The 14,681-nt window shown below is 30.8% G+C and overlaps 1 protein-coding gene and 1 long non-coding RNA gene across 5 annotated transcripts in view; one reads left to right on the top strand and one right to left on the bottom strand.

Moving 5' to 3' along the window:
• The window catches only part of NiPp1 (nuclear inhibitor of protein phosphatase 1), a 62,663-nt gene that overhangs the window by 35,992 nt on the left and 11,990 nt on the right, over positions 1-14,681 (top strand). For all 4 annotated transcript variants that reach the window (XM_075369152.1, XM_075369141.1, XM_075369132.1 and 1 more), the window contains one exon: positions 8,888-9,097. In XM_075369152.1, coding sequence (XP_075225267.1) covers positions 8,888-9,097 — 210 coding nt within the window. The remainder of the gene's footprint in view (positions 1-8,887; positions 9,098-14,681) is intronic.
• Positions 4,112-14,681, bottom strand: part of LOC142326578 (uncharacterized) — a 54,356-nt gene continuing 43,786 nt past the window's right edge. Inside the window, exons 3-4 of the long non-coding RNA XR_012756804.1 lie at positions 8,008-8,149; positions 4,112-5,122 (exon numbers count right to left, since the gene is read on the bottom strand). This is a non-coding gene — a long non-coding RNA (uncharacterized LOC142326578). The remainder of the gene's footprint in view (positions 5,123-8,007; positions 8,150-14,681) is intronic.

Raw genomic sequence — 14,681 nt, 5'->3', positions numbered from 1 at the left:
ATTGGTAAAAAGATTGAGATTGGTAAAAAGATTGAGAATAACTTCTTAAAGAATATATTTGTTTAAATAAATAACTAAAAAAAATTTGGGTTTGAAATGAAAAATTTTATTTATAAAAAGTTTAAAGGTTGTGTAATTAGCTTTAATTAAGTTACTACCTTATACTTATAAAATAAAACTGGCTGATTTGTTTATTATTATTATAAACCTTAAATGAATAAAAATAAGAGAAGCTAAAGACCGTTTCATTGTAAAAAATTTATTCTGAAAACTTTATAAATATTTTATATTTATCTTAAATTACATACGTTGTACTACTTCTCTATATTATTGCCACATGAATTAAGGTTAAGACACTTATCATGTCGATACACCAGCTTTAGTATACCCTTGTCATATTCTTCTGCCGCCAGTCCACTTAGCCACTGATTAACAGCATTTTTAAGTTCATGGTCACCTGCGAATTGCTTACCTATTAAAAATTCGTTCAATTTCCCAAACAAATGGTAATCAGAAGGAGCTGATCAGACTATATGGTGGGTCATCATAAATCTTCCATCCAAATGTTCTCAGTAAATCATGTGTCAAACCAGTAACATGTGGACATACATTATCGTGCAGCAGGATAATGCCGTCAGTCAGTCACTCACGTCATAAATTTTGAATGGCATGCCATAACTTACGTAGAGTTTCGCAGTAGGCTTCTGTATTTGTAGTCATTCCAAGTGGTATGAAATCAATCAGCAGTATGCCAAACCGATTCCAAAACACTGTGGCCATCAGTTTGATTACATCCAAATGGCTGTGGCTTGACCTTTTTTGGTCTGGTTGGTGATTGAGGATAACGCCATTCACTTGACTACCATTTTCCCCTGGCATGTGATATGAAATACGTGTCATAGCCAGTAACAGTTGAATTAAGGAACTCATCACCTTTTTCTGTGTAGCGCATTAAAACTTTGAAAGCAGATCCTATTCGGATTTTTTTGTGATGTTCTGTTAAGACATGTGGCACCCAAACTTTCATTTCTTTTTCCTGTTTAGCCTCCAGGAATTACCTTTCAGGTATTACATGCAGCACCCAACATGGACAAGCCTTCTGAAGCCTAAATGGTCATGAATAATGCGACCAATAACAGCTCTCGAAACATCAGGAAAAAGAAGGGCCAGGTCGGAAATCTTTGAGTGACAATCTTTTCTGATTTTATCATCGACGCATTTCAACAACTCCTCTGTGATTTTTGAGGTCCTCCCCGAACGTTCTTCATCATGCACATTAATTCTGTTATTTCTAAATCTTTCACACCATCTTCAGACGTTCTTTTATTCATTACATTATCACTGTACTCAGCAACCATCTGCCTATGAATTTCGGCCAGCTTAACGTTTTGATGGTTTAACAAACATATGACTCCATGTATTTCATAGTCTGCAACAACATCGATTTTCCTATTCATTTTATAAAGTAATAACTCACACGTAATCAAAGATACTAAAATGCGAAAATTTACAGTATGTACATTACTAGCATGGCCATGAACGACAGGTTCGCCAACCTTAAGGAGAGAAATTTCCCAGCGGTCTTTACTTTAACGATATCCCTCGTAAGTACAAACCGCAGTTTAAAAAAAAATTTTTACTTAACACAGGTAATCAGTATTTCCTTTTCAAAATCTTTTTTTAAAGAAAGAAATTTTTTAAAATTGTTTTTGGAGTATTTAAAAAAACTATTGTATCTGCTTATAATGTTACCATCAAAACTCGTTGTAAAATTGTATAATAATGAGGTCAGCTGGCCTCATTATTGGTTCTTCATCATCAACTATCCTGAATAAGTTTAGGCATTACATTCTTTGTAATTTTCACATTTGTGTGAACATTGTAAGCCAGCTTTAAACAGCACATTGCCATGCAATAATTATAACATAAGTGTACCTCATATTTTCTTCAGTTTTCTGCTAGTGTAGCTATTTAATAATATGATAATTCTTTTGCCTAAGTTACCTAAAACATTAATATAAGATAAATATTTATCATTTTCTTCTTTTTTTTTTTTGTTTGCCAAACATGATGGGATATCCTGTTTTGTTGCATAAAAGTTATAATCAGATATATCTCTTATCAAATACAAAAATGCAAAAGTCATACGTGATAATTTTTTTGATTTTATACATGCTGGGTTCATTAAATAGAATAGAAAAAGGAGAAACTGAACTAATTATTTAAGAATGCGCATCTTATCTAAATTTTGTATGTGTTTGCTTTTTAATCCATTTTTGTTTTTAATTTTCATATTTCCTGCTCTTCTTTCCAGATGATTTACTCAATATTTCTTTTAAGCTTCTGAACATCTTTAGATTTATCTATTGCATTATAATCAGGGTTTCTTAATCATAAGACACTTATGATTAAGAAACTTCCACGTTTCCTCCCCCATTTTAAAAGGTTTATTCAATCCATCATTGGTACTAATATTATCATTAATGCTTTATATTATCGTTTGTACTAGTATTATCATTAACAGTCTTGACAGAAACATTTTTAATCACTTCAGTTTGAGGTTCTTTGATTAGACAAGACTCAAAAAGATTTTACATCATTGTAATTATAAGAAAAACGTAATTTGTGGCCATTTCTATTACATTTTTGAATCAGTATTTTATAAATAAATAAAGCCTGCTTTGAACATTCAACATGAAGGATATTGGTCTAACTGCTGTAATGATGCTGTGTACAAATGCAGTGTACTTATTTTCAAAGGGGATGTGTATTATATGTTTGATAATTATAAAATAATTATTTCTTTAGTAAAATTTTTAATGCTTTTGTAATGCAAGTTACAAGTATATATATTAAAAAATGATTTCTGTTTTTGTATGAATCTTTGTAATAATTTTTTTTTCAAATGTTATATATTTACAATTTCATCTCCTTATTTTACAATTTTCAATTTTTCTTCACTTTCATCTCTATTTCTGCTATTTTATCATTATTTATATAAAACAGTATCAACAAGGCACTTTGAAACAACCTGTTAATTGATTACCAGACTTGTGGTTGATGTTAATATTTTTTCCCATTGCATTCTTCAAATTTATCTGTTTTAATCTATGTGGCAATAACTATTGTCTGTTAGATTCATCAGTTCATATAATAAAAATCTGATGTGGACACCACATAACTTCCTTGTATGCCTATTAAATTACATATACACATTTTTTTAAATGAAAAATACATAAAAATTATTTCATTAATAACTTCTGATATTTTTTTCATATATGTATTTTATTTTATTGTTATTGAATTATTATTTATTGTAAAACTATTTTTACAGTCCGAGGTTAAAAATTATTAATAATTAAATATATTTAAGTTAAAAAAAAAGATGAAGTGTGATTCGAACTGATGTGTCTTCCCCTTGTAAGATCCAAATATTACATTAATTAAAATTTTATTTGGCTATAACTTTGGAACCAATGAAAATAAATACTGTTTATAATATATCGTTGAAAAGCTCTCAATGAGGGCTTATTACTACAGTTAAGAAAAAGTCAAAAATCCAAATTTTTGGATTTTGAGCTTTTTGGACACTTTTTGTTCAGTCTATTGCAGTCAAAAGGAGAGATGCGCAACTAGATGTTCAACAGTCCTAAATCTAAAATTTCAACATCCTACTAATCGTTTTTGAGTTATGCAAGATATAATGTACACACGTAGAGACGTCACGCCGAAACTAGTCAAAATGGATTCAGGGATGGTCAAATTGGATATTTTCTTTGAAATTTGAAAACCAAAATTTTTCGCGATTATAATACTTCCTTTACTTCTTACAAGGAAGTAAAAATTGTGAGTCATTTCAATTTCAATCATCCAATGGGCATGATATTTATTTGATTTCTTCACGTATTTGTTGTTCAGAGTTAAAAGTATTATAATTATAGCATAATGTATCAAAGGTTAATTTATATTTTCTGTAGTAACAATCAATTCTAATAGATGGTGCAAAAGAAACAAATGGTTTTTAAATATTTACACAAAGCAGATTTTTAGATTGTTTATTTATAAGATGAAGCATTATAAACTATAATTTATGAATTTTTTTTTTATGGACATACTACTATTGGTAGTACATTACATTGTGCAAATATCCTCCATTTTCCGGCTCACAAACATGTGCTCTTTGTAGAGAGATTTCTGTAATGTTGGTTAAAGCATCTGAGTTAGGGCTTCAATTTCAGCTTGAATATTATTTTTTAATTGTTGGATGTATAAACCTTCTCCTATAGGTATCCTTAGAGAAAATAATGTGGGGCTGTAAAATCCAGCAAACGAGAATGGCAGTTGATAGTAGTTCCTTGAAATTATCAGTTTATCAAAAATTCCCTTAAGAGCTCATACTAAGTCTGGCCATGTATGGAGTAACTTCATTTTGTTGGAACCACATCACTTGATTGTCAGCAACAGTAGGTTGCAGAAAAGTTTGAATCATATGCCAGTATCACTCATCAGTTACAGTTACAGCCTGTCAACATCTTCAAAAATATATTTTCCAATAATCCTTCAGGATGTAATGTCACACTCGACTGTTTATTTAAACAGATGTTATCTCTCTGGTGAATAACCCTTGGATTTTCAGTTTCTCATACTGATAATTTTGTTTGTTAACTTAGCCATTCAAATGAAGGTGGAGTTCATCAATCGTTATCAAATTATGTATGAAGTTTTTATTTTCTCATGCCAATTCTTGAAACTGTATGGCATAATTTAGGCATTTTTCATGGTCTCACAGTTTCAATTCTTGCAGTTGTTGAATTTTCTATGAGAATAGTCTTAATTCTGTGCCATGATCTGTGAGTAATATTTAACTGAGAAGAATGTCTTTGAGTAGATGTTTCTGGATTCTTCAACATTCTTTTGTACTCATTGAATATTCTCTTTACTTTGGGCTGTACATGACCTTCCGGATTTTGTCATAACCCTTACTGAACCCTGATGTATATTGAAGTGGCAGCAATAATTTCATTGAATTTGTATTTTTGAATGTTGATTTTCAAAATAAAATTTATGATTTCCGTTCACTGAGCAGCTGCATTATTAATTTTCCAGGATTTCCTTTATAAATCTGAAAAGAAAATGAACCAAATCAATTAAAATTAAAAGGTTATGAATTTTTCATATCACTTGACTTTTGCGCTACGAGTAAAACTAAATCTGCATAAGAAATTTTTGCATGTCTATATCATGATCCCTCCAATTATTATTGCAACTTTAGCAAGCAATAAAATTCATGTAATATTGAAATTTCATGACCAAACATAACTTATAATTTTGTGAAGTGAATATTTCCAATTACATATTTTAGTGTAATTATTATCTATTTCTTTTGTACAGCAGAAAAATTGCTCTTTAAGTTAAAACTAATTGCTGACTTTATTTTTTTTTGGCATCATTAGTAAAGTTAAAAGTTTCTTTGGTTTGTTGTTCACTCAGCATGACTTAGGACTTTTAACTATTTGGTTTTATAAGTGTTCACTTTTACTATATTACTGTTGCTTTCTAACTTTGTAGAAATTCCAAAATTGGTTTTGTGCTACCTCTGTTAGACATCAATCCCCAATAACATAAATGTTAGACATGATTACGAAAACCACATATTAGTTTTAATTAAGGTTTAAACAAAAAATTCCAGTATGTTAAAAAATATGTAATACAGTGTTAAAATCATAAAACATTCATGACACAATAGGCACTCGGCCTCTAATTTGGCTATCTGTGCTACTACCTAGGAAGCAGTCATCAGGTAGTCAAAAATCACCACTCTACTCTATATCATTAAAGAAGGACTGCCTTACCATTCTCTTATAAAGTGTCAATAGACAATTAAACCAATGAAATGTTATTCAAAGGAAGAAGGATGCGAGATACAGAAAGAGGAAATTGACGATAAAAGGATGTAGATATGGACTTCAATTGGGTTAAATCAGGATATACTATCGTGCCTGAGACTATTCTTAATGTTAGTAATTTATATTACTAGCAACTTAGCAACTTCTGTAATTTAAATTAATTGTAAATTAACATTTGTAATTATATTAAACTAGCTCTCTGTCGCAGCTTTGCCTGCACTATATGGTTACTTGTGTTTCCCATAGCGGTCAATTTTTTATTTTATGTTTTTTAATCAAATAACTGGAGGTAGGTGCAGCCAGTCACATATACAGTAATTGTGGCAGTGGCTGTGTTGGTTGAGCTCCAGCACCGTATACCTTCATACCCCTTAAAAAATTGGAATTAAAAAAAACCCGGAAATGGTTTTTAAATATTTGTCTGAAGAGTATTTGCAAGCCCAAATCTACTGAATATCTCGATTTACTATAGCCAGGATTGGGAAAATTTACAATCATTTTTGAAAAGACTTTTTACCTTTCTTCATCCCCTTTCAAGGTTGAATTTCTAAAATCTAGAAATTGATTTATTGACATGAAGATTACACTCACCAAAAATCAAGTTGATTTCTTCATTTGTTACCAAGAAATTAAAAAAATAATAGGGATTCAAAAATGCATTTTAACCCTTGAAACTTGGATTTCAAAAAAAAATTTAGATATTCACATCATTCAGTTCAAACTCAGCTCACGTAGTGATAGACACTCATAGTTAACAATTCATTAAAGTTTGTGCTTCAATTGGCAAATATTCACTACAACATTATATACATATATATATATATATATCAAAGACAATAGTATAAAAACCGTTTACACCTACAGTACAGAATTTAATAATGCTTTTTACCTTATATTTAATATTTTTTAATAGTGCTTTCGAGATTTTCCCTCATCATCAGTTAAACTTTTCTTTTTTTCTCACATCACACATTAAAATATAAAAATATGTAGTCAAAATATTAAATATATAAAGTTAAAAAATTAAAAAATTTTTATTATGTTTATTATGTGGCACACAGTATTGTACTGTACTAACATTTGAGTAGTATGTGTAGTAGCCACATAATAAAAAAATTTTTAATTTTTAACTTATATTTTTAATATTTTGACTACATATGTATATATGTTGTGATTTTAATGTGTGATTTGAGAAAAAAAAAAGAAAAGTTTAACTGATGATGAGGGAAAACCTCAAAAGCGCTATTAAAAATAGCGCTTTTGTGTAATAAAATAATTTAATTTAATTTAAAAATAATTTTAAATAATTTAATAAAATAGCGCTTTAAGCATAATGTAAAAAGCATTATTTAATTCTGTGCTCTTGGAGGAGTATCATTTATTAAATTCTGTACCCTTGGTGTAAACAGTTTTTATACTTTTGTCTTTGATATTTTTGTACAGGGGGAACATGGACAAATACAATAACAAAAGAATTGTTTTTGCTAAGTTTATATATATATATAATTATGTATATATATGTTTTTAGATATTTTTAATAACCTTCTCCACCCAAAAACCTTCTCAGTTATGCCAAGAAACATGAGTAAAAATTTAGTAGCGGTAGATTGGGTATTCTTTTTCTTTATCGTGAAGAAAAAAAACCCTCCTCCTCTTTATATAATAGTGTAGGATTTTTATTTTTCAGTTTGATTATTGTGGAAAGTATAGAATGGGTAGTGTAGAATTCTGTATAGAATGGGTATATCACATATATTATCAGCAGATGTCAAGGATGTTGCAAATAAATTAAAATTTTTATTTTCATTTTGACTAATAAATGAAATTGAGTAGTAATAATGGATTGTAATGAATTTCGTGTCAAGTTGGCATACTTACTGTGAGGTTGCATTTATGACATGTTTCCTCTCCACATTAGCTTTGAAAATTGTATTATAACAATTTGCACAATGACATTGTGATTCTAACATTTATGGCATGGAAAAGTTTTCATATCAAACACACAATTGCTATTCTGGAATAGCCTTGTTAAGAAAACATTAAAATTGTATTATTATAGAGACATATTTTTTTTGTAATAAGTAATGTGGTATAAACTCACCCTCAATTGGCAATTTTGGTGAAAAGTTTGCAGTTCAAAACATTTCTAAGAACATAGGGATTTGTAGAGGTTCGGTACACTTAGTGTTTGTGTTTGGTCTCCTGAAGATTATTGTTTTCCAACCTTTGTATATTCATCAAGTCTGAAAATGAATTGTTTATTGGGTAAAGGTTAGTTACATACAGATAAATACATTGTTTAAAAAACAGGTTAACATTATTTAATTATTTTAACATTGTTATAATAAATGTTTCATAACCAGAAATCAACAAAAATCACGTGTTTATAACTACTTCTGGTGGATTCATTTTAGTATAAAAAACAGACAAGTAATTAACCAAACATAATATTTTCTTCTCTTTATATTACTTTACCATCTGATTTTTCTCAAGAGCTAAAATGTTTCTAGAATAGCATCTGGAAAGTAAAACAATAAGAAATATGGACAAAATAATATCGGCACAAATTTTATTTAAAAAACCAGTTCGATAGATCATTGAAATTAAACAAGGAGATTCCCTTTTGTGTGGATAGAGCTGTTTCACGTTAACATGTCATGTTAGCATACAGGTTGATACAGATTTAAGGTATAAATTTTCTTCATTTATATAAGTAATTGTTAGATGATACATTCTAATGTTATAAATTAAAAAAAAGTCTATCAGTTGTAATATTACTATCATAATAATTTTAAGTTTTTATGGTCAGAATCTATTTTTAACTACATTGTAGCTTAAAAATCAATATACTCTTTCATTAAATTTTGATTTTGGTACCCTGAGTGAGTGATGTAATTCTTTGGTAGAAGTAACAAATGAATTTAAAACAGGTTAAAAATAATTGGACAAAATGGTAGATTTATTTGTTTATTTAATTACAGAATCTAACTGAATTTAACACAGCTCATAATAGACGGATATCAATGCTTGGCATTGGCGAAGATGGTGAATCTGGAGGTAGTCGTCCACGGAAACGAAGGAAACGTGGCGTAACGTTTAATGAAGATGAAGAAATTATAAATCCAGAAGATATTGATCCTTCAGTAGGAAGGTTTCGTAATCTTATCCATACAACTGTAGTACCAACAAAGGTTAGTTAGTAGTCTTATTTATTCATTTATAAAATTTACCCATTGATATTGTTTCAGTACCATTACTGAATTTCCCTTTTTTTAGTATCATATTGAATATACTCTTATACATACATTTTAACAAGGAAGATGAAATGAAAGGTGAAAATTGTCAGACCTATGTTTGGGATCGAACCCAACATCTTTTTCCACTTATGTATTTGTTAGCAGACATTATTTTTCCATGTGCTAGTGACATAACTTGTACAACAGTACAGTATTTATTTAATTTCTATTTTTATCTATGTGTACTGTTACAGAACATAATAATGACCTACTCACCGTAATAATAGTTATCACTGGTTTCCAGTTTCATGACAAGTTGAATTGGCATAAGTCAGAATATATTTTTACATGCATGTAGAATTAGTAATTTCTATAATTTGTTTACAATAGAATAAATAGGGTTATAGGAAAGACTTATTGTCATATTTATAAAATATAATGAAGACACATTTAACACTGACATCATAACACTGCTTGAAGCCCAGTGTATATTGGTGATGTTTATTTTATGATTTTTATTTTATATATATATATATGTATATATATAAAACAAAGTATGGCAATTCTTTAATAACTTTTCAACAGTTATATGTGTAGGAAAATGATATTTAGTAAGTACTTCTACCTACATATTAGTGGTTGAGAGAAGAGCAAACAGTTCTACTATAATAAAAAAATTATTTTCCATATTCCTCTTCAAAAAAGAATTTATCTGGCATGTTTGGAAGGACGCTGCTGTATTAAGAGCGAAGACATTTTTAAATATCATTAAATACAGGCCTAAATCTTAAAACTAATTTGAAACTTTATTGTTCTGGATCTTGGCTTCCCAAACACCCCTTCTGCAAATTTGTATGCTGTTATTGCAACTTTTCAGAAATGACGCTTATAAATAAAATAATAAATGTACAAATAAATTTATGAAAGTGTAAAGTGTTTGCAATAATAAGAAGCATGTTTCAAGTACAATAGCTAATAAAAAGTAGTTGACAAAAATGAATCATATCATTCTTCTACAGCAGCTTCAGTACGGTAGCTACAGTAGCTATCAGTCTATTATCAGCAGCCTGTTTACCTTACTGCTGGAAGTGATTAATGATGACTACAACAATAAATAACCTGCCAGTTGTGAAATTCAGAGTGTGATTCAATTTCTCAATGAGAAAGGTTATAAAGCTTCTGAAATTAATTTTTTTTTTTGTCTTTAGTCATTTGACTGGTTTGATGAGCTCTCCAAGATTCCCTATTTAGTGCTAGACGTTTCATTTCAGTATACCTCCTACATCCTACATCTCTAACAATTTGCTTTACATATTCCGTCTGCCTGCACAATTTTTTCCTTCTACCTGTCCCTCCAATATTAAAGCGACTATTTCAGGATGCCTTAATATGTCACTTATAATTCTGTCTTCTTTTAACTATATTTTTCCAAATGCTTCTTTCTTCATCAATTTTCCACAACACCTCTTCATTTGTCATTTTATCCCACCACATTTCAAAAGCTTCTAATCTTTTCTTTTCAGGTACTCTGATCGTCCAAGTTTCACTTCGATATAAAGCTACACTCCAAACATATACTTTCAACAAACTTTTCCTGATGTTTTAATTAATTTTTGATGTAAATAAATTATATTTCTGACTGAAGGCTCATTTTGCCTGTGCCATTCAGCGTTTTATATCGCTCCTGTTTTGTTCATCTTTAGTAATTCTACTTCCCAAATAACAAAATTCTTCTACCTCCATAATCTTTTCTCCTCCTATTTTTACATTCAGTGGTCCATCTTTGTTATTTCATTACTATCATTTTGTGCTTGTTTATTTTCATGCGGTAGTTTTTGCGTAGGACTTCATCCTTGCCATTCATTGTTTCTTCTAAATCTTTTTTACTCTCAGCTAGAATTACTATATCATCAGCAAATCGTAGCATCTTTATCTTTTCACCTTGTACTGTTACTCTGGATCTAAATTGTTCTTTAACATCATTAACTGCTAGTTCTATGTAAAGATTAAAAAGTAACAGTGATAGGGAACATCCTTGTCAGACTCCCTCTTTTATTAAAGCTTCTTGCTTATGTTCTTCAATTATTACTGTTGCTGTTTGGTTCCTGTAAATGTTAGTAGTTGTTATTCTATCTCTGTATTTGAACCCTAATTTTTTTTAAATGTTGAAATTTTATTTTAGTCTACGTTTTCAAACGCCTTTTCCAGGTCTGTAAATGCCAAGTATGTTGGTTTTTTTTTTCTTTACTCTTCCTTCTAGTATTAATCTGAGGCCTAAAATTGCTTCCCCTGTCCCTATACTTTTCCTGAAACCAAATTGGCCTTCTCCTAACACTTCTCCCACTCTCCTCTCTCTCTCAGTTCTTCTGTATAGAATTCTAGTTAAGATTTTTTATGCATGACTAGTTGAACTAATTTTTCTGTATTCTTCACTTTTATCTGCCCCTGCTTTCTTTGGTATCATGACTATAACACTTTTTTTGAAGTCTGATGGAACTTCCCCTTTTTCATAAATATTACACACCAGTTTGTATAATCTATCAATTGCTTCCTCATCTGCACTTCGCAGTAATTCTGCAGGTATTCCGTTTATTCCAGGAGCCTTTCTGCCATTTAATTCTTTTAATGCTTTCTTAAATTCAGATCTCAGTATTGTTTCTCCCCTTTTATCCTCTTCAACTTCCTCTTCTTCTTCTAAACACCATTTTCTAATTCATTTCCTCTGTATAATTCTTCAATATATTCCACCCACCTATCGACCTTTCCTTTCGTACTATAAATCGTTGTATCATCTTTGTTTAACACATTATTAGATTTTAATTTATGCACCCCAAAATTTTCCTTAACTTGTCTGTATGCTCCGTCTATTTTACCAATGTTCATTTCTCTTTCCACTTCTGAACACTTTTTTTAATCCACTCTTCTTTCGCTAGTTTGCACTTCCTTTCTTTATAGTATTTCTTAATTGTCAATAGTCCCATTCTTACATTTTCTACGTTCATCCATCAACTGCAATATACCACCTGAAATCCAAGGTTTTCTTCCAGTTGTTTTTGTTCTGCCTAAGTTCGCTTCTGCCAATTTAATAATTTCCTTTTTAACTTTCTCCCATTCTTGTTCTACATTTTCTACCTTATCTTTTTTACTCGGACCTCTTGCGATGACCTCCTAAAAAATCTTTACCTCCTCTTTCTTAAGCTTCTCCAAATTCCACTGATTCATCTGACACCTTTTTTTTTTCAGGAGTTTAAACCCCAATCTACATTTCATTATCACTAAATTATGGTCCCTATCGATGTCTGCTCCAGGGTAAGCTTTGCAGTTGATGAGTTGATTTCTAAATTTTTGCTTAACCACAATATAATATATCTGATACCTTGCAGTATCACCTGCCTTTTTCCATGTGTGTATTCTTCTATTATGATTTGTAAACTGGGTATTGGCAATTACTAAATTATACTTTATGTAAAACTCTCCCTCTTTCATTCCTTTTGCGCAGCTGTTATTCACCCATTATATTTCCTTCCTTGCCTTTTCTAATGCTTGTATTCCAATCTCCAACTATTATTATATTTCATTCCCTTTTATGTGTTTAATTGCTTCGTCAATTTCTTTGTATACACACTACCTCATCATCATCATGGGCTATAGAAGTTAACAATTTTTGTCGGTTTAGGTTTTGATTTTATCCTTATCACAATGATTCTATCACTATGCATTTTGAAACACTCTACTCTCTTCCTTATCTTCTTGTTAACTATGAAACCTACACATGCCTGCCCTTTATTTGAAGCTGAGTTAATTATTTTAAAATCACCTGACCAAAAGTCGTTTTCCTCTTCCTACCGAATGTTGCAAATTCCTACTATATCTACATTTATCCTACCCATTTCCCTCTTAAAATTTTCTAACCTACCAACCTTTTTTAGACTTCTAACATTCCACACTCCGACTCATAGAATGTTATTTTTTAATTTTCTGGTGACCCCTTCGTTAGTAGTTCCCACCTGAAGATCCAAATGGGAGACTAGTTTACCTCCGGAATATTTTACCAAGGAGGACGCCTCCATCTTTATTATATGAAAATGCATAGAGCTCTATTTTCTTGGAAAAAAAATAGCTGTAATTTTCCATTGCTTTCAGCTGCGCAGTACTCAGAAGATTGAGTGATGTTGATATGGTTGTTTAAGTCATCCTGACCTACGCCCTTAACAACTACTGAAAGAGCTGCTGCCCTCTTTCAGGAATCATTCCTTATTCTGGCTCTGAACAGATACCTCTCCGATATGGTTGCACCTTCGGTCCAGCTACTCTGTATCACTGAGCACTCAAGCCCCCTCACTATCAGCATGGTCTCATGATTCATAGAGGGAGTGAAATGAATTAGGAATTGTATGAAATTAAAAACTTACAGTAATGAGTAAAGAAAAGGAAATACAGAGGTGTCATGAGTTTAATGAAGGCCGTTTTAGTGTCCAGAATGAAGATAGAAGTGAAATACCTATTTTTTTCTTTTTCTATTTAGTCCTGTGGAACCACCATCAGGATTACTTCAGAAGATTAATGAGGATGATATGTATGATTCTAAATGAAGTAGTCTTGTAGAGTCTCACGTCGACCATTTTTGAGATGTGTGGTTAATTGAAAACCAACCACCAAAGAACACCGATATCCGCGATCTAGTATTCAAATTCTGATATTAGTAAACTGCTCTTACTAGAGTTGAACCTTAGAACTCTCGACTTAGAAATCAACTGATTTGCAAAAACGTGTTCACCAACCTGGGGTAATGAATGAAAGACCTAGTGTTCAAAAAGATAACCTTATTGAATAAGTGAATGCAAAAGATCATATAAACCATTGCTTTATATAGTTAATGCTCTTGTAATACAATTTCCACACATTTCGCAGAGTACAGTGTACAGAATTGTTCCTGCAAAATTGGGCTATTATAAACTTTGTGCAAAATGGGTCCTGAAAATGTTGACTGATATATGAAAATCAAAGGAAGGCATCTTCACATCCATTTTTGGACCAGTTCAAGAGAGTCAGAAACAGTTTTTCACCCGTATCATAAATGTTGATGAAACATGAATTTCATGTCAGTGTCGAGTTCAAACAAAAATCTATGCAGTGGTAAGTTCTCCAAAGTCAAAAAAGTTTAAAAAACCCAGTCAACTTGAAGATCATGTGACTGTTTTCTTGGAGAAAAAAAGGTGTGCTACTGGTGGATTTCATGGAGCTGGGAACAACAACCACAGCAAGGGTATTTATGAATCACTTTCAAAACTAAGTCATGCAGTTTAGAACTGGTAATATGGAATGCTGTTGTCAGGAATTGTTGTCATTCACGATAATGCACGCTCATACATTGCTGCCTGCATTGTAGAGAAGATTTATCGATATGGACGGGAACTTTTTGACCACTCTCTTACAGCATGAATCTTACACCCAGTAACAATCATCTCTTCCTTCATTTAAAAAAGTAGTAATTATCATTAAAAATAATATAAAATTAATTATCTAAAGAGTACATAAC

Source organism: Lycorma delicatula, chromosome 1 (genome assembly GCF_047948215.1).
Source record: "Lycorma delicatula isolate Av1 chromosome 1, ASM4794821v1, whole genome shotgun sequence".
In the NCBI taxonomy this organism is placed as follows: domain Eukaryota; kingdom Metazoa; phylum Arthropoda; class Insecta; order Hemiptera; family Fulgoridae; genus Lycorma; species Lycorma delicatula.
The sequence above is the reverse complement of the archived record's forward strand: the minus strand, read 5'-3'. Positions and strand labels throughout refer to the sequence as shown.